General features: G+C 39.8%; 1 protein-coding gene across 1 annotated transcript; it reads right to left on the minus strand.

Annotated features, from left to right (window-relative positions):
• Window positions 1–732: 732 nt before the first annotated feature.
• On the minus strand, window positions 733–24,150 carry ZDHHC2 (zDHHC palmitoyltransferase 2). The gene is made up of 13 exons (XM_081875893.1): window positions 23,763–24,150; window positions 13,377–13,403; window positions 10,397–10,491; window positions 8,935–9,055; window positions 7,968–8,037; window positions 7,579–7,611; window positions 6,362–6,482; window positions 4,633–4,765; window positions 4,412–4,538; window positions 4,207–4,299; window positions 3,363–3,475; window positions 2,600–2,677; window positions 733–2,422 (listed from the first exon to the last, which is right to left on the minus strand). The coding sequence occupies exons 1-12, from the start codon at window positions 23,962–23,964 to the stop codon at window positions 2,637–2,639; spliced, it is 1,176 nt and encodes a 391-aa protein (XP_081732019.1). The 5' UTR covers window positions 23,965–24,150; the 3' UTR covers window positions 733–2,422; window positions 2,600–2,636.
• Between the last annotated feature and the right edge of the window lie 1,699 nt (window positions 24,151–25,849).

Consider the following 25,849-nt stretch of genomic DNA (forward strand, 5'->3'; position numbering starts at 1 on the left):
CCACACGCTTTTATTGTGAAGCCCCATCGTTCACAGATAGCACTGATATTTACATTCAAGAAAATACGGTCAGGATGTAAAACAGCCATTCCTACCTTAATAATTATGTGTGACATCTGAATTAGCTGGAAAAAGTGCATCATGATAATGCATTTACACCCATCATAGGCTGGCTCAATCTTTTGCATGAACCCCACTTTCCCAGGAGGTATGTTTAAATACTGGAATCAGACACAGTCATCAATCTTCCTTTCCATGATGCAGCAATGTGAGCCATATTTAAAACGTGCTCTGATAGTCTGAATTTTACTGAAAAATACTATAAGATAGATTTTATCTGTAATAAATGTGTCCCACGAAAACTGAATTTCAGCTTTCCCCTTCATTTTATACACATTTTAATGAATGCTGGTAAAGTATCAAAGGCAGCCCCTGCATAACCAGAATACACATCACAATGTGCATTATGATGAAGCAATGAAAGTACCAGTCTTTTCCATTCAGTCCCTGTGATTCTCATGACCACTTTCAACACTGAATACTAAGTAAATACAACATAATGCTATAGAAACTATTGGCTGCAAAACATGTCTGCACATACTGTGTAAAACTATGTAATGCAGATCACAATGATCTCAAATATCCCAGGGTCATATTCTGGCACTTCTGGTGATTGAACCTGTAACGACTCATTTGGATTAAAATGTAGATAGGGGTTGCGGGGGGGGGGGCGGTGGCGGCCTTCCAGTTATAATGGCAATGATGTCAGAGACATCATACCATTTCACTTTAATAGAACCTAATTTACATGGGTGAATAATTTTGAAGTAATCCTCCAAGTCTTCTTTGTTGCCTGAAGAATAGGAAATAACGTTCTTAATGTTTCAGAAAAACATTAACAGTGATTCACTCAGGAACTGGGCTCTAATGGTCCTCCTGCTTTTGAAAAAATATTTTTACTTGGTGCAACTGCAACTGTAGGGTAAGTCACGGAGCCAGATATGCATCCTACTGTGTCTATAATAATTAAAAAATCTGACTACCCAACTGATTTTAAAGTGGCAATTTGTTTCACAAATGCACCCTTGTGAGTTACGTATAATTTCCTCTGCTCATAATATTACCAACTTCTACAAACCATCTTGGAATTAAATATTACCACCTATTTTATGTAAACAGCACAATGTATTTTATGTGATCCATTAAATGTATATAATTTCATCTGAGATACCGTGCATGCAAAGGCACTGATAAAAAACGTATTATGAAACTTCAGTTTTCTTGGCTTCAGAAATGTCTGACAAATCCTACAAAAGCCTAAACAACTGTTAGTTTCATTTAAAATAAAAAGGGTCTCTGTAAGCCCACTTGGCTTCATAATCCAGAGTGTAGTCATCACAGTAATTAATTTTAGTATGTTCTACATGATAATATACATCTTATATGTACATCATCAGGGTAATGATGAGGAATGCAGCAATTTAAGGATGCTAAATCAAACTGAGAAAAGATTCATATAGTTAAAATGGAGCCTCTTAAAGGCACAAAATTTAGGTTAAGCTTTTGAAGCCTAGCAGTCTCAAGGAATATTAATATCAAACACTCCTAATAAAGTTGAATAACTGAATAGTAAACAATCACACATTTATAGTCTCACTAAACTTTGCTCCGATCATGTTTTACATGCACATAAATTGAGGATGGAGTTTGTCTTCTGCTTCCCCTGTATGATTTAAGAAAAATTGTAGCCTAGCTAGAAGTAGGTGAGTCATGTATAAAGTGGGGAGGGGGGGGACTATTATATTAGCATCAAACAAAACCTTTCCTAAAACTTATCCAACCTATCTAACTGAGGTTAGTTTAAATTTAAAAGTATGACTAACCCAGCTGAAGGTAGGATTCAAAATATAGTCCAATCATTCTAGCCTACTAAGCTCCCCAAATCAATTGCTAAAAGTTGAGAATATATTTGCATGGTTAAAGATAACTTGTATGTAGAAACCAGAGGCAAAACTTAAAAGATTCAAGAATTGCCATAAGAGCAGGTTCAGGTTATATGAAAATAGGTTACACTCACCTGAGCTATCAATGCCAATGCAAAAATCCCCCTTTTAACCTAGTCCTTTAAAAAAGGACTAGGTGTTGTCCTGTACGTCTTAAGGAAAGACTACCTGCTTTCCCAATGTGTAATCTTCAAGACATTCCTTTTGAATTTTAACAATAATTTGTGTTACCCAAAACATTCTTTTCATACATGTAAGAGATGGTAACGGGTCTTATATTTCAAGTGATGATACAGAGACAGCTAAATTAGATCTTGAAATATCTTCTGGCACATCCACGGTGCAGTGGACTGGAACAGCTGGTCAATGGATGCTGATGTTGTCGAGGAATCCCTCATCCTCTCATCAACAATTCTTAACTACAACAAAGCATTAAAAGTACACCAGTATGAAAAACAAAGGGTTCCGATGTAACGGCTATCATGTGTCCACAATCTAAATCACATGCAGATCATGAACTACAGAAGATTATGAAAGAGAAATTTATTAAATTATAAAGGTGTCAAGAAAGTTTATTTTTAAAAAGAACAACTTACTTTAAAGATCCAGAATTTCTCTCTTGTACTTGCATGACTAAGTTTCATTTTCCATCGTTAGTGCAGGATTGGTCATACCTTTGAAAAATAAAATGATGCTTTGAAGCAGTGGTTCCTTTTTTTTTTTTTTTACCAGAGAGCCTCAGCAGAAGAATTCTACATCCCTTCAACATACATCTGTTGCTACTACCCTTAATTTCTCTAAAATATATGATACTATGGGCAATGGATATTGTCTGCAGTGGAACAGATCTTGGCAAGGCTTTGACAAATATGAGAATATTACCCTTCAGATAGCCTACATAAAACAGTTGCATGCATATCAGAAGTCAAAAATATTATAAATGACTCTTGTGGAGTTTGGTCATCTGTATGAGGTCTCTATACTTAATGAACAGGTCTCAAAATCATAAATCCAAAGACTACTGTGGTCCATGGAGCAGGTATGTGTAATAAAGATACCAATGCCCAACTGATTCAGGGAACTTTTTTTAAAAGGACAAGCTGTGCTGCATTCTCATGCATGTTTATTTCAACATATATTCCCCGTTTTGTTGCCAGACATCCCCTGCTTTTAATTCACTCACTGCCCAGAAAGTTGCAGGTTTCAAATTAGAGTTTAGCTATAAAGGAACTGCTCATATAGTATCTGCTTTGATATGTACATAAATTTTATTTTGTTTTCAAACTGGACTGAAAGCTAGGCCTGCAAGCAAGTCACCCTGAAAACATCACAGGATAAAAAAACACCACAATCTCTTACCCGATTTGTTATTTTCAATACTTGCGCTGGTTTCTGTCCAAGACTGAGAGTCAGTAAGAAGGTGACTTTGGGAGTCTCGTAATGGTTTAGCAGGAAAATGATGACTATTCTCACTATTCAATGACAAAAATGTTGAAGGAGGAGCAAAAATATCGTTAGAAGACCGCCAGGTTAGGGTGATGAATCTCATTACCAATGTTTTTATTTTTCCTATAAATATTCCAACTTGGGTGCTCTGTGTTTCCTGGTGCATTTGATGAATTCCAGTGCCTAAACAGGTTAGTCTGAATTGTTTATGCATGTGTGCTAGAGGGAGCAGCAGGAGATGCAAGCAAGAGGTTTGCAACTCCTCACTGAGATAGGATAATAGCCAGGTATTAGAGTGCTCATATGGTATGGTTGCCATGCTTTGTCACAATGCAGCATTCATGTGCTGCATGATGGGTACCATGTTTGGTTGGTTGCAGTACTTATCTTATAAATTTTATACCCTGCCCTTTTGCTGAAAATGTTCTCGAGTGGCTTACAAAAAACAGCACGAAGATGGTCCCTGCCCTCAGGAACTGGAGAGAGTAACATTCTGTAAAAATATGGAGCATGTATGTGTATTTGTTTTTAAATGATCACATTGAAGAATGCTATCTACAGTCATTTCTGCATCTACAATCAAGAATTATGGATTGTACAAGGTCATTAATTATGTGTCTCAAATGCAACTTGTGAGAGTGCTTCTATGCCAATGTACACTTAAATGTTAATATGACTACTATCTAAGCAGCAGGCAAGAAACAAAAAACAACAACAAGGTAAGTGGAAACTTGACAAGGAATAAATATAGGCTTACTTTTTGTTTGAAGAACTATGTCCAGAAGGAGTAGAAGCCTGCTCAGGATCTTGGTTAACAAGGCAGGTAGGAAAGGAGCATCCATCACCTAGGCTGAAAAGTAAAATGAAGCAACATTGTAAGTAGGTGAGCAGCATTAAAAACACTTTCAACTTTCATTGTTGGTTTCAAAACATAACCGGTTTTCTCTCAATACAACACCAACCTGGAAAACACTGGCAACAACCAATATTTTTTCTCATCCCCAAAGACTTGTCTTAGGTTTTTGTCAAATCCCAAGCTAAATCCATTCTTATCCGTTCCATGTCGAAAAACAGGTGCTCTGAATGCCTCTGGAAAGGGAAGAGATGGTTACATTCCTTAGCCCATTCAAAGCGGTGCACACAGTTCACAGAATATGGACTGAATCAAATTATGAATCCTTACCTAATGTTGATTTATTTTTGGTCACTAACCAACAGTGATATCCAAAGAGAGATGATAAGCTGACAGAAAACATGGCTGCGGCAAAGAATAAAAACATAATATGGAACTTGGCTTGAGTATCAGGAAGGCCATTCTATAAAGAGAGGAAAGGCGGGGGGGGGAATGTCAATGCTTTATACTGGAAATAAAATAAAGGATCTTTTATTACCTACGTTGAACTTCTCTAATTGCTAAGGACATTTTATTCAAGTAGTTTATAGAATTACTGGGACACACCCAGATACACCACCCCCAATACTTTGGGAGAACGGTGGAAGATACAGTTGTGTACCTCGGAATTTGAAATGGAACCTGTTCCGGAAGTCCAATCAACTTCCAAAGTGTTTGACTTCCAAAGCGTGGCTTTTGATTGGCTGCAGGAAGCTCCATTCAACTTCCAAAGCGTTCAACTTCCAAAGCGTGGCTTCTGATCGGAAGGCACGGAAGCCCTGTCAGTCATTCGGCTTCCAAAAGAACGTTCAAAAACCGGAACACTCACTTCCGGGTTTGTAATGTTCGGGAGCCAAAACATTCGAGAACTAGGCTGTTCGAAAACCAAGGTACGACCGTATATGATAAATATTCTATGGGTACTAATGGATCACAGCCTCAGGAAGTAAGGCTAATTTTGTTAATAAGCACTGTTTTGTTTTCGTATTGTTTCACAGTCCTCATAATTACTATGCCTCAGTAATAATGCATTCTTTCCCTGTGTAACTTCTCATTTTCAGACAGGATTCCTGATATTCGACAACCACCTTAAATGGTAGTTCAGCAGTGGCCTGAATATGAATCCAGAGTAAATCAGTTTTAGTTAAATTCCTTTGCTAAGTTAATTTGGACTAAAATAACAGTTAACACAGATTTCAGTGGAACCCAAGCGCAACTAAACAAAGTTTACAATGCTTACTTCTCTCAGCGCTGAACCTGGCTGTGGCCCACCATTTTAACTCCCATACAGTGTCACTGAGGCCCCAACATAGCATTGATCCAGAGTGATGCTACATTGGGGTAACAGAGGCATTATCACTGAATTAAAATGGCAGGTGTCCGAAGTTACGCTTGCTACTATATTGGCTTTTTTCTTTTTGCTGCTGAGCCTGCCTGCCTGCCTGTCAGGTAAGATAAAGGAAAGGGGCGGACAGAGTCACTGCCACCAAAGGCCCTATCAAACCTGGCATCAACCCTGAGTGGCTTTTAACAGTGAATGTAGGCCATATGCCATTTTTTAAAATGCTTTTGATCTTTGTCAGCTAGCATAAAAACGACAGGTTTTTCCTCCCCAAAGCATTAACAAGCTTATTACTCTTACACGGCTACCTATCTGTAACTAAGCTTATTACTCTTCTCCCTTACCAAATCATAACTACTGACTGTGACTACAAAAACTGAGGTAGAACTCTTCTAAATTATTATTTTATTATGATTATTTATTAAACTTATATACTGCCCTATACCCGTAGATCTCAGGGTGGTTCACTACAGTCTAAAAATAGATAATATATGAATATTAGTTAGCAGAACAATCCTATTCGTTTTCACTTGAAAATAATTCACACTGTGTCCAGCTGGGTTTACTTTCCTTACTGCCTAGTAACTGCGTTTAGGATTGTACCCTATATATAAGCAGTCAACATGTTTATGTTTACAGAGCTAAATATTTGAAACATGAAATACTTTTAAAACTTACTGTCCAGAATTTAATAAAATACTGTAAATCGGTTGCAACAATGAAAAGGCAGTATAACAGAGAATATGCCAAGAAAAGAAGGAAAAATTTGTAATTGGAAAATCCAACACAGTTGTTCACCCTAGGGAAAAAGAAGCTTGCATCACTGAAAATACAGACATATAATTAATTAAATTTCATTTATATTTCTTCATAGGCCTCAAACTATGTATTTACCTCCCATCTTTCTAATCCATTATAATCAATTAAATTCCTCTATTTAAAGCAGTAGTGACTGGGTGCTGATGAATATTGCAAACATAAAAATGTCTTTCCTCAAAGGGAGCCACTTGCATATCAATGGCATCTGGGCTTTTTCAGATGTTCTCCCTGGGCTTTGCACAAGGAGCACATCACAGCTGCAGTAGGCTCAAGCAGTAAAATACATCCATATTTCCCATGCATGAACTTCAAAAAATTATTGTTGAAAATATTTACTTTTCTCTCGGCTTCCATGGTTGTTCTAGATAGAATTCCAATGCCAAAAATAACTGTGCACAATAGCCATTGTGGTGTCTTCTAGATACTATTGGACTACATATTCTGAGTTTTGCTGGCTAGGTTGATGGCAGTTAAAATGCAACACCATCAGGACACCACCCTGACCAGTTCTGGTTTACTGTATGTTGCTATTTTACTAGAGATTAATGACACTCCTTTTCCCTGGCATAAATTGCTATTTTGACAATTTCTTTTTTTATTTTATTGCTGTTTTTTAAAATTAAAATGGCGATTAAAAATCTATTATATCTAGATTTCTTTTGAAGAATGTGGTCCCATCTAGCAGGACTTCTCACATAACCTTTTAATACCTGAAAAACTAGCCATGCAAAACATAGGCGTCACTTTTCTCCCTCATAGCAATTCCCTGCCATTTTGTGAAATGTTTCTATTTTCCTTAGCTGTAGACTATGTGGTACTCCTCTCCAAGATAGCACACACAAATACCTTGTTTAACAAAAATAAAAGCAAAAGCAAAAAACAGGTGATTCCATTCCAATAGTTATCACCGTTGCTGCAAGGCTACTACCCCCAAAATGCTGTGCTATTGCCACAAGATCTTGCCATGCCACTTCCTCAAATCTCATGAGTGAAACTTTTCACCCCTCATCATCAGGAAACAGTGTTTGTTTCCCATATTATCTAATCCAAAGTGATGAAGTAACATGGTTACTTACCAAGGGCAATGATGATCCATTTTCAAAATACATCTTTAAAAAGACAAACAACAATAATAGAATATAATTGGCAGTATCAAGCTTGCGGTGATAGCTAATAGTCTATGTCAAATGAAATGCCTCAAATATTAAGCATACAATTTTTTTCAATGAGTTACTCAGGTGTTATGTCCCAATGAGATCCACATATGTAAATAATAGCAGAATTCCACACTGAGAGAATAAATAATCAAATTCTAATTTATAAAGAAATAATAACCATTAATAAAATAAAAAACTATATTTAAGTATATATAATTTCTTCAGTAATCCATGCAGGTAATTTTCATTGCTCAACTCCTTCAGCAATAACAGAAATGCTACATAGCCTTGCAATATTTGTTCCTTACTTATCACAAACAGAGCAGTGATGACAACGGTCTGGTTTTACAAGTTGGCATCTGTCACAGTATCTGATTGCTGCAAAGACAGAAAAAGACTTCTGTTTAACATAAACGTTACTGTTCTGCTGGTCCCAGAAACTGATGCAGTAAGGGGGGAAAATGCTCTGCCAAGAAATTTATGTTTCTTTTTCATGTCTTAACTTGCTAACAATGTAATATTTCTAACCATAACAGGTGAAAAATATGAGCTGATTTAAGCCTGCAGTCCTAACCACCCTTAAAAAGTTCCACTGAATTAAATAGGACTTACCGTTACTTCTAAGTAAACATGGTTAGGATTGCACTGCTAGTCACTATCCCAAAACTAACTTTGCACTCATGTAGCTTGAAAGATTACTGGCAATCATATCAACCGGCTGCTTGAAGGGGAACAGGACTAAATCCACACATACACTTCATGGCTCAGGCTTCCTCAAACTTGGCCTTCCAGATGTTTTGAGACTACAATTCCCATCATCCCTGACCACTGGTCCTGCTAGCTAGGGATCATGGAAGTTGTAAGCCAAAAACATCTGGAGGGCTGAGACTGAGGAAGCCAGCCATGGCTGGTCAGTGTTACCACCAATTCTCAAGCTAGTTATGATTTACCAATTCTCAGGTTATTATGATTTACCCAGATAGTGTTTAAATGTATTCACCTTTATCCAGGCCCAGGAATGGGGAGCCTCTGGCCTGTGGGCCAAATCCAGCCTTTCAGGCCTCCACATTTGGCCTGTGAGCATGTTTTGGGCAAGCCATCTGCCCCCAGGTAAAGGCAGGACATGGTTGAAAGGAGCTTTGCGGGCACTCCCAATCTGTTTTAAGTTGATCATACAAAGCACAAGTGAAAGGGAATTTTACAGGCATCTCTTCTAAGAGAATTCCCTCAGGAAGAACAATAATTTCCCACGCTTCAATCTTAACAACTGTTTACCTCCAGACATTGTTCTTGTGTAGACGGGGAGGTCCTTAGCTGCTCTCCTCAGCACTTCCTGATGGATTTCACTTCTAGTTTCTCTGTCTAACAGTTCCTTATCTGCATAGGTCAGGTGGTACTAGAAAAAAAGGAAACTGAATTAGTAGCACAATAATAGGTAACTGCTCTTACACATCTTGAATACATGGTTATGATGTGCCAGGTGATTTGCATGATGGCTCAGTTGGTTACACCATGGTGCTGATAAAGCCAAGGTAGCAGGTTCAATCCCTGTACAGGACAGCTGCATGTTCCTGCATTGCACGGGGTTGGACTAGATGATCTTCAGGGTCCTACCAACTCTACAATTCTATGCTTTATGTGTGTGCCTCCCAGCCTAGGAAGAATGGTCTGAATCCAGACTGCAGATAGTTAATCCAAAAACTTTTATTCCCACTGCTGACTCCTTTCCTCCTTGGCACTGATTTATGGCCAGTTATCCTTATCTTGAACACATTCATTTGTGGATAATGGAGGTTAGGGAGGATTTTGCTCTATATTTTCAAAGCATAGCGTTTCTCTCCTCCCTTCCCTCTCAGTTTCTTTCTCTCACTCACACAGTTCCAATTTTGTTAAATTCCATATTATATTCCAATTTCTTCCATCCTCACTTGTGCAGATAGTTTTAATAAAACTTGCAAAACTTTAATAAAACCCAGCGCCTTTGCCTGCCTTCGCATTCCATGGGGAAGCGAGAGCCAGACCGCCAGGCAAACTGTGGGTGAGAGCCTGGTTCCTCTTCCAACCTAAGAGGAATGCAGATAATGAAATTCCCTCATCATTATTTGATTATCTCAGTCTCTCTCTCTCTCTCTCTCTCTCTCTCTCTCTCTCTCTCTCTCTGTGTGTGTGTGTGTGTGTTGGGAGAGACTTCATTCCTGGCACACTGGAAACAGGAAGCCTGCAGCCTAACTTTCTCAATGCTCCATATTATTCACATCTCAACCCCAGGTGAGATAGTTTGAAAAGTCAACCTTTTCAACCCTCAAATAGTCTCAATAGGAGACATAATTAAGTTATCATGTCCTCTTGCTAAGCTTGAAAAAATTAAGACCAAGTGCTTTGGTTTTCTTTCCTCCTTCATTCACAGTCCTTTTCTTTATGTGTCTTGCCTTTTGGATTGTAAGCTTGAAGGCAAGGATTGCCTTTTTCTTTTTGCTGAAGAGCTGAGTAAAAATATTTCAAACAGACAGACAAACCAAAGTGCATGAAAGAACACTGTGCTTTTATTCACCCAGATGTAAAATGTTTGCAACTATCAATAATGACCATGTTTTGCTAACTGGTGGCCTTCAGGTGAATGGGATCTAGAGATAACGAATTCATACAAGGTGTTATTTACACCTAAAAAAAATGGGGATATTATGCACCAGAAACAAAATTAACAAAGGCCTTTTTCTTACACCACACCATAACTTACTTCTTTGGAAGGATTCATTGGTGATGTAAAGATTGTTTTCCAGTAAGACCACACAAACATCGTGAAAAATAGATGGTAGGCAAGCAGGCACACCACTAAATCAAAGACATAAAATTAAGGCATTAAACAAATTACAGAAACTGCATAATAGTGTAAGAAATATACAGACAACCAAGATGAAGCTAAACATTTCCAAGGGGTCCACAGTAGGTAACAGTGCTATCAAGACATCAGCACAACTATAAAATAAAATAAGGGTAATTAAATAAATTATGTAGCACTACCAGAAAATGTGCAGCCAGACTTGTAAGGTTTACTAGGAAGAATTCTATGGGTGCAATTTAGCACTGTACTAATTTGATTATTCTGCCAGTGCAAGCATTTCTGCTTGCTTGATGAAATTATCTCCCATTCTCCTGCCCACTTCCCAAGCCCACCAAGAAGATTTGGGGGAGGTGTGGAGGACACACAGGAGACAACAACTATAATATGAGTAAAGTCATGCAAGGTTGGAAGCTACAGGAGCAGACCAAGGTACGAGAGGGAGGAAAGATGAGGTGTACTCGCAAGCAATTTAAGGTCCTCCGGTATCCTCCCTAAACCCATGGGAAATTTATCTGGCTGTTCTTGAAGAATGCAGCGTTAAGAGATGAGCTTGTCTGCTGGCTATTTCTATTTATTTAATTAACTCACAGATTCATCTGATAAGTTCCCATCACCATAGAGGGCTCCCACTGTTGTGGACACTTAAAATAATTAAAACGAACACAGTGATATTACAGTCATTACTAATTGATAAAATCTAATAGAAGTCATAAAAACATAACTTAAGACCAGTTACAGTTTAAATCAGGCTGACTACAAAGCCATGAACAAGTCTCATTAGTTCTGCATCTGAAGCCTGATGGAATCAGTTAAAATAATTCCTTCCCAATGACTGACATTACTGGCTCAGTGAAGGGTCCAGTTAAGGATTCCAAGATTAAGGTTCTGAGCTGCTGATTTTCAGCAATGGTTGAGTGAATATCACTTTGCAATGAGGACAGATATAATATATGGAACCAGACCTCATAGCAGATTCTCCAGCAGTAGTGTGAGCTTGGATTCCTCCCAGGTTTGCAACTGAAATGTGCACACCAGCAAAATGAACCCTGGTATTGCCCCTCCTGCATGCTTCAGATTGGTTCTCCACATTTTTTGTTTGTTTTTATAAGTGCCTCATGATCATTCACACAGTGATGCATTCATTCATCATCTTATTAGTTTCCTTTCTGAAAAGGAAACTTCTTTAAACTGCCAAACTGCTCGAGGGATAGGAGGGGGGAGATTTTTTTGGCAGTGTGGACATATCCAGATTGGCAACGCTGATCTAAGAATATGATGAACCTCTTCACTCTAATAACTATTTACAGTGGTACCTCGATTTTCAAATGTCTCAGAAGTTGAACATTTCGGTTTTCGAATGCCAAAAACCCGGAAGTAACTGCTTCAGTTTTCAAATGCTTTTTGGAAGTCGAACATGCTACGTGGCTTCCGTGTTTGAGTTTTCCGTAAGTAAATGCTTCAATTTTCGAATGTTTCGGAAGTCGAACGGCCTTCTGGAGCAGATTACGTTCGAAAACCGAGGTACCACTGTATTTATTTAAATAATAATATTTATTTACTTAATAAGAATATCCAGCCTTTCCAAGGCTTACACTTCACTCAAGGCAGCTTACATAAATACACAATAAAACATATTAATAAAATACAGATATGACAGGCACGACAAATAATTGGTAGTCTTCAACACAGACTCTTATCCAAAGTGCTGCAGTGAAAGCTTGCTGGAATGGAAAGGTCTTCAACAACTGATGAAATTGTCCAGGGAAGGAGGCATTCAAACCTAAAAGGACAAGGTGTTTCAAGATCTAGGTGTGGCCACATCAAAGGCCCTCTCTTGGGTGCCTACCATCCATGGTTCTTCTATAAGTAGGATACAGAGAGGGTTCTCCCCACTAGATCTTAGGTAGGAGGAGAGCTAGTCTGGAAGGAGGCAATCCTTTAGTCAACCTGCACCTAAACCATTTAGGACTTTATAGGTGAATGCCAAAGCTTTCAACAATATTCTTCCCCATCCAAAACAGGCTGAATCCCTATTCCAGAATCGGTCTCTCTTCTGACCAGGAGCACTTGTGTCTTGTTTGGATTAAATATCAATTTGTTAATGCTCATCTTGTGCATTCCTGCCTCCAATCACCAATTTGGAACATAAACAACTTCCTTAGTAATTGTTGAACAGCAGAAACAGAGCTGTGTGTCATCTGCAGTGACCTACCAACCACAATTGCTTCACAGCAGAGTTTGTTTTTCCCCCAAATGGGGAATTTTTTTATTCTTTTATCCCCAAATGGGGGGAAAAATAAAGAAGCTGCCCACATTTCCAACATTTACTATAAAGCAGCAGTTTCTGCCACTTCAGACTGTGCGGAAGGGGAGGCACACCCATGCAAACAGTAATCAGGATATCAAGAAAAGGAGTAATAAAATGCAGACTAGGATTCTACCAAAAGTCTATTTTATCCTTCTTTTCTTGCATTGATATTGAACTTGATTATTGAGTAACTTACACAAGCTGATTCAAAATCATATCTCTATAAGCATTCCTTCTCTCCCTCTCTCCTTGCCTTATATTCTGTATCAGTTTTAGATGACTACCAGATACAGCTTTTTCCTTTTTTTTACTACTAGTACTGCACAGAAAAAGATTTTTTCCAGGCCTGTCAGTAATTCTTCTATTGGCAGGCCCTGAATTCAAAACTGCTCATCCTGGTATAAGTTAAATAAAAATAATTACATGCGTAGATATAGGAATCAAAATGCAGAGAGTAAATCACGAAATATGTAGTAAAACCTTGCTAAAGCTAAGTGAACTCTATATACACTGTTTTTTGAGATATTGTAAGAAAAGCAAAACATAAATGTAATAATAAACAGCTACCTTTTTCTCCAATATTTGTCATGGTTACTGCAAGAGAGACAGAAAAAAACAAAGTGAAAAAATATTAGTTGCCATTATTTGAGCACAAACAAGACATTCCCATCTTCTTGAGACAATGTGTACATTTGTTAGTTAATATAAATATTTTACTTTGTAAATTGCTGTGATCAATTAAACATCCATTCCAAAACAAACCAACCAACCAACCCACCCTAGGATAATATCCTACAGTTACAATATTTATAAGTAAATAAAGAGGGAACATTCAGGGGCCGGTATTCTCTCTTGAAAAGATGATTAGATTCTTGAGTGGGTGAACAGCCACAACTGCATTAAAAGGAGAAATACTCTTCTCAATGAAGACAAGGAGTGCCTGGTGTGCTCTGGTCCATGGGGTCACGAAGAGTCGGACACGATTAGATGACTAAACAACAACAACTCTTCTCAATAAGTTCTAGTGTGGAAGAGGATACAGGAGTTTCAACTTGAGATAGGAAAGACTTCTTAAGCCTGTGGAAAGTATTAAGATAGACAACACTCTTAAAGTGCTAGTCTGCAGAGATATGCCCCCCAAAGGGGTTGAGAGTGGTGGTGGAGGGAAAGGGGCTCCTGGCTCCCAGGGTCTTGATGCCCTTTTCTCACAGCTAGGGGGTTGAAACTGAAATTTCCCATTATTGTTAGCTATAAGGTTAAAATGGGATCACCAATTGGATGATCACTAACAATTTATCTACAAGTGGTATTAACATATATTGAAATAGAGTGATACACAACCATGACTTATTGGTAGTTTTCTCCCCCATGCATCAATTTTATTTCATTTATTTCTAAAGGTATACAGCCTTAACACTTCATGATCTAAACTGCATTGGTGGTAAAAGAATTAAATGTGGGTTATGCAATTCAATTTTAGGTTTTACTAATTGTAGTATTTTGAGATACAAACACTGCATTGGGCAGCAGCAGAGGGAAAGATGGAAAGCAGGTCTCACCCCACCCGATTCTGAGACCAGCTCTGTTTAGCTCCTGCTCTTCCTCAACTACTTCCATTCAAGTTTGTTATGATCCAAACTCAGTAACTTCAAAACTGGTACCTGAATTTACCTGTTCTTCTTCTCTCCCCATCCCTTTTGATACACATTATGTTTTATAAAGTTTTACAATGTAAGCCTGTAGGCAGGGACTGTCATTTATTTTTGATATTATGTGAGTTGCTTTGGGAGTTTTGGGGCTTAAGGGTGGGAGAAAAATGCTCCTGAATAAAGAAACAAACAAGTCAAATATGACTAAGTGGCACCTTGAGGTCCTTTGTCCAACATCTTCTACTGAGTAAATTGAGGATGCTTACAATGTATGGGGATGCACATGCATTTGAGGTTCAACTGATTTCAGCTGGAAAGATTTAAGCATGTGCTTAACTTTCTCATTCATTTCAACGATGCTTCAAAGTGCTTCTGCTTCATGTCTATATATAGCTAAGTACCAGACGTTGCTGCATATTAATTATACTTGTCACAGTAAAATTATGTGACAAATATTTCAATTAAAATACTTTCAATGTATTGCCTAACTGTCACATCATCTTTTTTCAATAATTTTTCCTTTAATAATTTACACGTGAGACTCAACCAATATTTTATGTGCCATAAAGAGCAAAGCTATCTAGTGAGCTGGTCTGCCTAATGGATAAACAAAGACCCGCACTGAGGATTTTTGGTTCAAATATCATCAGTGTCATAGATTTGAGTGTGGTCTTGGCCAAGTCACATTCTCTTAGCCTATATTCCTTTTGGGCATATGGAAATAAGTGGCCTATTTTACATGCTTGTTCAAACAGAAAATGTAATAGATTAAAACCACTTGGAAAAAATTAAGAAATGATATAGGAATTATCATTACAATTTTAACCTCCAGGACCTTGTCATTTGTGGGTTGCTGTTATTTGTAATCACATTACTTTCTGCATAGAGTACATCCAAAATGTTCTCCTTGTTTTGTGTTATGTCTAATACACCATACTTTTTCACTGTTCTGTTTGAGACATACTGGTTTGTTTTTGTTTAATCTCTAATACACTGCCCAGAGAGGAAGGCAGGATATAGCCCATATACTGCATAGTTATGACTAAGTTCTATTGAAACCAATGAAACAAGTTAGTCAAGCCACAACTAACTTCACTTATGGAATTCAAACAGGGCTGACTGCTCCCAGCCACCATGGCCATATATAACACCAGTTTTCCTGGGCAAAAGAAGTAGACAAATGGCTATATATGCATTTGGCATTTTGTTGGGGCTGTGGTATAGCTAACATGGTGCCCATGAATACAGCTGAGCGCCATGCTGACCTCCCAGGGTGCCTGTAAGGCCCCTAAGCTCTCCACCTTTTTCTTCTCCCTTCAGAAGAGGGAAGGAAGCAATCACCACCTTAAAAAGAACACCGAGATGACCAGGGGATCATCACTCTTTACCACATCCTGCCTCTATGAACTTTTTATGGATGAGATAAGGACCAAAAACAGGCAAGTAAGAAGGTAAAGTATGAAGACATAGTTTTTTTTTTTGTTACAGCAGTGACCAACACAATGCATCTGGAGGGAGTGCAAGTAAAATGATCCAAATAAGAAGGGAAGTAGCAGTGTGTGTTTCTATGTGATTTCTCCTTGAGGCATGTGTATGTGTTTGTTTGTGTGATTCTCTTTATCCTATGTGGAGGAAGAAGAGGGTTTGCCTTCTGTGAAATGGGTGTTTTTGCAATTGGTCGTCATTGACAGTCATTTTGTGAATGGGTATTCCTATGGTTCTCATTTTGTGACAGCATTCATGACACTTTCTCAAGATTTTAGATGTACTCATGGACACACACACAAAAAAGATTGACATTTTATGTGAGAGATAAAAGCTGCTAGGAGTAAAGTGAAAGGTAAAGGACCCCTGGATGATTAAGTCCAGTCAAATGAGACTATGGAGTGTGGCACTTATCTCGCTTTTCAGGCCGAGGGAGCTGGAGTTTGTCCACAGAAAGATTTCTGGGTCATGTGGTCAGCATGACTAAACTGCTTCTGGTGCACGGAAGACTGTGAAGAATGCCAGAGCTCACAAACACCATTTACCTTCCTGTCACAGTGGTATCTATTTATCTATTTGTGCTGGTATGCTTTTGAACTGCTAGGCTGGCAGAAGTTGCTGAGAGTAGGGTATAATGTGGAGTGGGAAGAAGGAGGAGGTGAGAAGAGTTAACAAATCTCCCACTTAGTTGTTTCTCCAAACTTAATTGTGGGTAAGCATGGGAGAGTCATACACAGTTGCATACCAATTCCAGTTTGGCTTGAAGATACTATCTATATCCCTGCTTCTGGATTAACAGGAAAAGTCCTCTGCTGTTCCCAGAGGTCAGGTCATAATTATTCTTCATTTGTGTGTCTTTTTGCTGAATACCAGTTTTAAAATACCAGTTTTAAAACTGAATACCAGTTTTTAAAAATTATGTTCTTTAAAATTATTTCAACATTCCTGGCCAGAAGCCTACAGTCTTCCCCCTTGAAGTAAGGTTATAGAATCAGTGGCTGCATTGCAGGTACATGCAATGCAAGTACAAATTATGTGTCAGAGGCAGTTCCTCACAAGCAGTTCCAGTGCAGCTCCTTCTGAGTATGGTTTGCAAAAATATTAAGATAGAGTGATAAAAATTCAGAGGGGGTGGTTTGGCTGTGCTAATCCATTACAGCAAATACAACAGCAGCATTTTGTAGCACCTTAAATGCTAAAAGATTCATTGTAGCATATGTTTTTTATTGAATGCTTCTACTACAATAAATCTGTTAGCATTTGAAGTGCTACATGGCTCTTTTTCAGTATTGGAATATGAAAAGGTGAAGAAGAAGAGAGGGTAAAAAAACAGTTTCTTTAACCTTATAAGCTACAGCAAATACAGCTGATGACCATTTCACATGGAGATTCTGTTCTTGGCCCCCACATGCATCAGCAGAGTGCGTATAAGCACATCCCACCTGTTATGCCCCTGTTCCACCCATTTTTTGGTGTTTTTTGTGACATTTTCGGTCACTTCCTGGTTCAGCACTGTTTGTGCATAAGCAACTTTGAGATACACATTAACTAGTCACTGTCTGTACTGGCAAGTCTCCAGTAGCAATTACAGAGATCTAATACCTACAGTGGAACCTTGGTTCTTGAATCTAATCCATTCCCGAAGTCCATTCGACTCCCAAAACCGTTCGAAAACCAAGGCATGGCTTCCGACTGGCTACAAGAGCTTCCTGCACTCAAGCGGAAGCCGCATCAGACATTTGGCTTCAGAAGAATGTTCAAAAACTGGAACACTTTACTTCCAGGTTTTCTGTGTTTGGGAGCTGATTTGTTTGTCAACCAGGCCGTTCGAGAACCAAGGTATGACTGTATTTCTATATTTTATTTAAACAATTTAAATAAGTACACCCATTGTATATCATAATGGTTTTTGACTGCTTTGGATGAAGGCAACTTGAGCATTAATGCCATTTCTAATACACAACTTGCAATTTGTCTTTCAGCATGTGCCAAATGTGGTGCTGATAGTTAAGAACACATTGAACTTGTATATAGTATTACTTATATATCTATGAGGCAGTAGAGATAATAGCTGCATAGAATGCAATAGGAATCCTGCTGGATCAGACCAAATGTCCATCTACTCCATTATTTTCTTTCCATCAGACAAACCAAATGCTTATTGGAAGCCCTCACACAGAGTATAACAGCAATAGTCCTGTCCCACTGTTGCTTCAACTCCCAGGTTTTCAGATGCTACCTCTGAACATGGAGGTTCCATTTAGCCTTCACAGCTAATAACTACAGACAAATCTATCCTCCATAAATGTCTGATTTTTTAAAAAGACCTTCTAAGCCAGTGGCCAGCACTACAACTTGTAGTCTAAACCATTGAGCCTCTTGACTTAATAATAGTTTACTGATCGTAAGGTCGGAAGTTCAAATCCGCACGATGGGGTAAGCTCCCATTGCTTTTTCCCAGCTCCTGCCAGCCTAATAGTTTGAAGGCATACCCGCACGAGTAGATAAATAGGTACCACTGTGGTGGGAAGGTAAACGACATTTCTGTGCACTGTGGCACTCGGCACAGTGTTCCGTGCACCATTGCTTAGACTTCTAGGTTGTTCATATTAACTCACAGTACAATCCTATGAATCCTTACTCAGAATTAGGTCCTACTGAATGCAAGATGGCTCTCTCTCAGTTACGTATTTGCAGGATTGCAGCACCAGAAGAATAGCAGGTTGGATGGTAATTGCCACCTTCAGAAAACCATCAAGGACAGGGGTGGGGGAGAACAAGGTTCCATAACAATGACACCATAACTTCTAAAGCAGTTACAAAACAAAGTGATGCACAATAAAATGAAGCACAGTACTGTCTGCAGGCTTATCTAATCGACAAAAATATAAGAGATATGAGAATGACACAACAGGAAATGAAATGAAGGAAAATTAACTAAATGAGTAGAAACTGGGAGAACAAGCATGTATTTAAACATTGTTTCAAAACCAAAACTGATGGATATGTTCTAGTATCAGGAGGCAGGGCATTTCAGAGATAGGGAACAAGAGCATAAGGACACAAACAACACAACACACTAGTTTTGTGGCTTGAAAAGTATTACAAGAAAATAAAGAACAAGGAGGAGGATAAAACTCTTTGTCTTTAGCTATAGAATATCTGGCACAGAAAATTAAAGATAACAACAACAAAAAACCCACCCCAGGAATTAACTTGAGAATGGCAGCACAAATCCCATGTACTCTGATGATACTGTAATGTGATTAACTGATCAAGGTAGATAATGTTAAATTAGAAACATTAAACAATACAATGAAATATTATGGTATAAATCAAATCAAATAAAAAATGTGTTAATATAGGGCAGGGGTCACCAACTATTTTGGTCCAGTGGTCACAATTATAATGTTGAGAGTGTACTTTGGGTGCTAGTCATAAAATAGCTGCAAAGGGGGCATGGGATGACAAAGCATGGGGGGCAAACCATAAATTGTAGGCAAAACTTTCTCTACAATTGAATTTCCATATATAAAAGGATTAATCTGTTGAATTTCTGCCTATCATACAGCTGTTAAAGGCACAATAAGCCTGCCCCCCCGCCATGCCAACCAAAGCCTAGGCTGTCACATTAAACACAAAGACATACCTCTGAATAAACATATGCACCACCGTGCTGTAAGTAAACTATACAGTGAATTCTTAATGAGTGCTTGATCTTTAGCTCCTGCACAGGAGACAATCCTAGGCCTATCTGCAAAGTTTACACATTTGCCTTTTGTGGGAAGGGGAGTTATTTAATATCCACCCACATGTATTGTGCTGTAGCATATGCAAAAATTAATTTCTGGGGGTTATCTGATCTGAGACAAACCCACCACAAGAAAGATGCATCTTAGTTGCTATGGAAAAAGGAAGGGCAAACTACAGAGATTCCAAGGACCATGGGTGGGGAAAAAAACAACTGCTCTTTGGGACCTTCTACTGCCTGGTATCTGTCAAAGCTCTGAATTCACCTATTGGATAAAATCACTGACAGATGAGATCAGTCAGTCTGGCTCACTTCACAGAGATCACTTAAAAGGGTACCTATGCATTTTGTTTTACAACTTGCTTCCTATGGAAGCTTTTTTAAAAAATGAAAGCAGAGTCTGCAGTCCCTGCCCAGGGATGCCGCTGAAGGCGATCATGGGTGCCATGGCACCAGCAGGTGCCAGTTTGCTGGCTCCGTTTAGAAGGTTGGACTAGGAAAATTCAAATACCCAATCAGTCATTAAGCTCACTGGGTAACTTTGGGTCAGTCACTATAATTTAACCAACAGGGTTAGGATAAAATGTGTGTGTGGAGCATGTCTACCACCCTGAGTTCCTTGAAGGAATGGTAGGATATAAATGAAGTAAGTAAATAAATGCTTGGTAACTTCTTGGGGCACCCAGTTAAAGACACAGAAAGTATTTAGGGCTGGGGGAGATACAAATCTTAAAACTATTAGGCACAACATTAATCAAAATGGTATGCTAAACATCTCATCCTGTATGTGATTATGATTTGATCACAAGCCATCAATGTGTACAGTAATCTCTGATAAGGCAATGATTGTCCAAATGGTCATGAGAATCTGCCCTATCTTTCCCAAAGATTAAGGACACAATGTTTAGGGCGAAAGCTAATAGGTGAGGAAGAATTAAATTTCATATTGAAATCTAATATTCCTAGTCCAATCACTTTATTTATAACCACTATGGATACATTCCTGCTAACGTTATGCACACACTAACTTTCCCACCGAAACAAAAAGGACTTAAAAGTGCTTTCCTTCAGCTAATTTGTGTCTTTAAACAAAGTCTAGATTTTGAAGACAAAAATGTTTATAATTAACCATTTTTAATGGGAAATATCCAATTGTCACAGGGGAGAAGCCTATCAATGGTTATTAACCATTCATCAGGATTCTACAACCTATCACTGGGTTTGGGAGTCAATAGTTGTTTCTAGCAGCTATTCAGCTTCCTCATTCTCACTAAATATTCCACAAAGGTAAAGAAAGAGCATCTCTTTTGCACTCACTGCCTGACAAGGAGCCTTGCAGAAGAGTCAGAGCAAGTGGTGTGTGCTTATGTTTGTAGCAACCCGTCTTCCAAGCCCTGGCAATCCTGCTGTGTCTCAGAACAGAATACAGTCTGGTACTTTTTGAAAGCAGGACTCTCACACACATTATATACTGGAAGCTTTTTAAAAAAACTGAATCCATATGATGGGAGTACAGTACAGTAAAAGTTTTTCCTATTATTTGTTAGATTTAAGTGTACGGTCACCACTGGCCCAGATAGCTAAATGGAACCTCCATATTCAAAGGCAATATACCACTGAATATCAGGTGTTAAAGACAAACAATCTGTTCTCTCCCATAGTGCATTGCTGCCTGTTATGCAAATGGATGGGGGAAATCACATCAATAAAGGAGAGATGCATTGGGTCAGGCTGTGTCTCAAAACTAGGTCATGCAACTCTACCCTTTTCTGTTCATTTCTTTACATTGTTCAGAGGAGGGAAAAGATTGGGGGAGGAGAGAAAAAGTAGAAGACAGAGGAAGAGTGAAAGAGAAAAGGAAAAATTGGCATATGTACTAAAACTGATAACTGCATCCTGCATTGGCCCCAGGTTTGAGAAGCTGAAGACTACTAGTATGATATACACTAAAACAGTGATGCTATCTACCTTAGACTTTATGTAGAACACTTCTTTTAAAAGTTGGTCACTACCTATGTAGGCAGTCTTAAACATGGGATGTCAGCTTTTAAAGCATTTGCTGTATGTTTAAGAAAGAAAGTTACTACAACCAACGAAGATCAACAAAAAATCTACTAAATAACAGCAGCTAGCCTTTAGCTTAACATTATTTTACAGTTCTGAAACTAAAACATGGAAGACATTTTATTTCATGTTATAGATGTACAATTATAACCTTGTCCACAATAAAGTATAAAGTGCATTTTTATCTCTAGCACAAATTTATTCACAATAGCAGAAAACAGAATTAAACCGTCATATTTTGATCCAAATCCTCAAAGCACATTTGTGTGTGTCTCGAGAAAGTAAAGCATATAGAAAAGATGGCAATGGTGTACAGTTTTAATTCCCAGAAATTCATAATGCCGTTGTACTCTGTGTGGGAGGTACACTGCTGTTAGTTGTTTACTATCTTGCAGATATGCATCACCACCACAATAGTAAACCAGCATGCACAAGATTTTTTTAGTGCATGACTGGGACCTAGCTTAGCACATGCTAGCATTTAAATAACCCAGGAGGCACCATTTACAAACGGCAGAGTATCTCTCAAGAGACCTTCCTTTTTATTCTTAGCAGATTAAGGAAAAGGCCAAGACTACTAAAAATCACACTCCAATTAATCCCTAGATCTCTTTTTAACACCAGAACCATACAAAAATAATGTTGGAGTAGGAGATGAAGGAAGATTTACTATTCTCTATACAGTGCCTGCCAAGTAGGTTATATTTTGTATCTGCTCATTTCTAATAAGCAATGTGTGCTGGGCTAGAGTAAATATACACATTAAACAGAAATAGCCACAATTATAAAATCAGACACAGAAGGGTCCCAACCATTTGGCCCTTAGACAATGAGCACCTGCTAAATATCACAGGTTAACTGTATACCTATCCTTAGAGAACCCAAGGCACTCTGAGTGTGAGTGTGTGTACATGTGTTTTCTACCCAAGTCTATTCTTCTTAACACATGGGATTGTGAAGAGAAAGATCCTACTTGGCTCAGCCCAGGCAATGCTAAGCATGTAAACAACAACCTGCGGTAGGAGCAGCAGCGGATTAGATGCTGCTGTCACCACTCCCAAGGCAGGGCAAAAAGCAGGATGTTTTGTTCACCATGAAAACATTCCAGACCTACATATCCAAGATCACAGTGGTGTTACTCTGCATTACATAATCCAGAGCACCACATAAATCAGACCTGGAACTGCAATCATGTACACAGATTAGAGGCACCATACAGGAAAAAGCCCAATCAGGAAGCTCGCCTTTCTATCATGATTAAGAGCAGCACCAAATCACTATTCTTGATTTTAAGTGTTCAAAAAGAAAGAAAGAAAAATATAAGGGGGGAAAAGATTGGGTGAAAAGAAAAGCCCAACTCCCTGTCAGCTGCAAACGAGGGTGTTTCCCAACCCGCAGTGCCCACTTCCTCCTCTTGTGGAAGGTATCAGCTGAGTGTCAGCGGCCGGTTTGCCTTAGGAGAGTCTGCTCTGGGGCAATCGATTGTTTATGCTGAGCGTGCGCGCGACACAGTCTCTCTCTCTCTCTCTGAGTGAACGTGTGCGCGTGTGCACGCGTGTTTACACACACATACACACGCACATGCGGGTCTATTGAAAGCGCAACCCGTGTTAATAGTGTTTTACCTCAACAAACAACAGCTTAAAAACACACACACACACACACACACACACACACACACACACACAAACTCCAGCACGCCCCTAAGGAGTCAAGTTCAAATTCTGACACGCGCGTTATTATCGAAGGACGGAGGAGGGCGTAAGGCAAGCAGGAAGGATAAAATAAAAAGGTGCCCCTCATGCTGCCCCCGACGCAGCTTAAGGCTTGAGGTCGAAGAAGAAGAAGAAAACGACAAGGGTAAAAGGCCCCATTTCTTAGGCGAGCTTTGGCCAGAGGTGCCTCTGGAGAAACTCTCTTCTCCCCCGCGCCCCGCCATATATATATAGAATAAATATATTATCTCCGTCCATTCCTCTCTCCCCCACGCCTCCAGGGACTCACTCAAGCAGAGCTGGCCGACGTACGCGTAGTAGGACCAGGCGACGATGCTCCCGATGAAGAGAACCGGCACCCAGTAAATGAGCCACTGGCAGCTTCTCCTCACGCCTCCCGCTCGAGAGCGGCTGCTGCTGCTGCTGCGGGACAGCGAGATGCTGGACGAAGCCGTCGGCCCTGCCGGCGCCGCCATCTTCCCGCACCCCATTCTCCCGCCCGCTCAGCGCCTGGCCTCTTCAGCTGCTCGGTGGTCCGTCGGGGGAGCCCGGGGCCCTCGACGCACATCCCCGCCGGCGGAGGCGGCGACGGAGGCGACGCCTGCGCGGTCCCAGGGCTTTCTTCCCCCCTCTTCCCGCCTGGCCGCCCGGCCGCCCGTTGTGCCGCCCTCTCCGGGCGGAGCGGCGTGAGGCGGCGGCGGCGGCGGCGGCCGCTCCTCCCCTCAGCCGCCTCCCCCCGCCCCGCGAGCGTCGTCCTTCCTTCCCGCCAGTCACAGGCTAGCTAGGAAGCCGCCTCAGCCAGTTCTTTCTCTTCACACACAGACGCACACGCAAAAAACCAAACAAAAAACCAGTACTCTATATAGGCACACACACATATATAATTGATTCCAGTCAACATCTAGGGGCTGAGGTCCCTTCGCCCTATAAAATATTGCAGGGAGCCAGCCCCACCCCAAAGTTGATGGGCATTGCCCCTCAAACATGGTGTGTGTGTGTGTCTTGTGATTGATTACATGGGCGTAGCTGCACCCCGCATCAAGTAAATAAATAATAATACTTAACCAACTGTATCACAGATAACTCGGTTCTGCCTCCCCACCAACATAAAAACTGCCCCCTAAAATAAATCCATAATTGATTATGTGGGGTGGGGTTTGCCTGCCCCCCAATATATTTTATTCAAGTAAGCACCCCTGGTCAGGAACAAGTACCAGCAGAGAGGCGCTGTTTAATTATGATTTCCCTGAAAAAGGGAAGTGGGGGAAGCAGGAAGCAAGAAAGGCAGCTATTCTATTTTTGATTTGTAAGAAAATCACATGCCCTTGTGTGCCTAGATGAAGGCTGTGTTACCACCATAGCCTCTGATCTTCCTTGAGGCCACAGTTGTGTTATGTACATCAGGGAGACTCCAGGCTTGTTGGGTCTATTTTGTTTTTTTACTAGAACCTCAAGATGCCCTAATCTGAGCAACGTGCAAAAGACAGGATGAAAGGCGAAAGTGCCTCGGAATGCCTTTTGAGGCTAAGGATTTGCTAGTCCTAGCCAACCACAATGGAAAAGCTTAACTTTAACTCACCAACTCACTAGTGAATACTGGCTAAATGAGTCTCTTCTAGCTGGTAAGTAAGTGGATGTGATGGTCAGTCTCAGAGGTCTGTAACCATGGGATGTGGTAGATCTGCACTGCTTTGTCAGAATTGTTAGGTACCATGTGCCTCTTTAGCCCGTCCAAGCCTAGAGCCTTAGCTTTTGAAGTCCTGTGGGATTTGTGTTCTCAGTATTCTTGGACATCATTTCTGTCACTCTCTTAGTGGCAAGGTGATTTGCAAATATAGTCAGTAATAGAAAGTAATAGAAAGGGTTTAAACTTAAATGAATGCAGAATTCATCATGCGAAAGGCTGGACTGGATGAATCCCAAGCCAGAATTAAGATCGCCGGAAGAAATATCAACAACCTCAGATATGCAGATGACACAACCTTGATGGCAGAAAGTGAGGAGGAATTAAAGAACCCTTTAATGAGGGTGAAAGAGGAGAGCGCAAAATAGGGTCTGAAGCTCAACATCAAAAAAACGAAGATCATGGCTACTGGTCCCATGACCTCCTGGCAAATAGAAGGGGAAGAAATGGAGGCAGTGAGAGATTTTACTTTCTTGGGCTCCATGATCACTGCAGATGGTGACAGCAGTCACAAAATTAAAAGACGCCTGCTCCTTGGGAGAAAGGCGATGGCAAACCTAGACAGCATCTTAAAAAGCAGAGACATCACCTTGCCAACAAAGGTCCGTATAGTTAAAGCCATGGTTTTCCCAGTAGTGATGTATGGAAGTGAGAGCTGGACCATCAAGAAGGCTGATCGCCGAAGAATTGAT

The sequence above is a fragment of the Podarcis erhardii genome (assembly GCF_964252035.2).
Source record: "Podarcis erhardii genome assembly, chromosome: 9".
Lineage (NCBI taxonomy): Eukaryota > Metazoa > Chordata > Lepidosauria > Squamata > Lacertidae > Podarcis > Podarcis erhardii.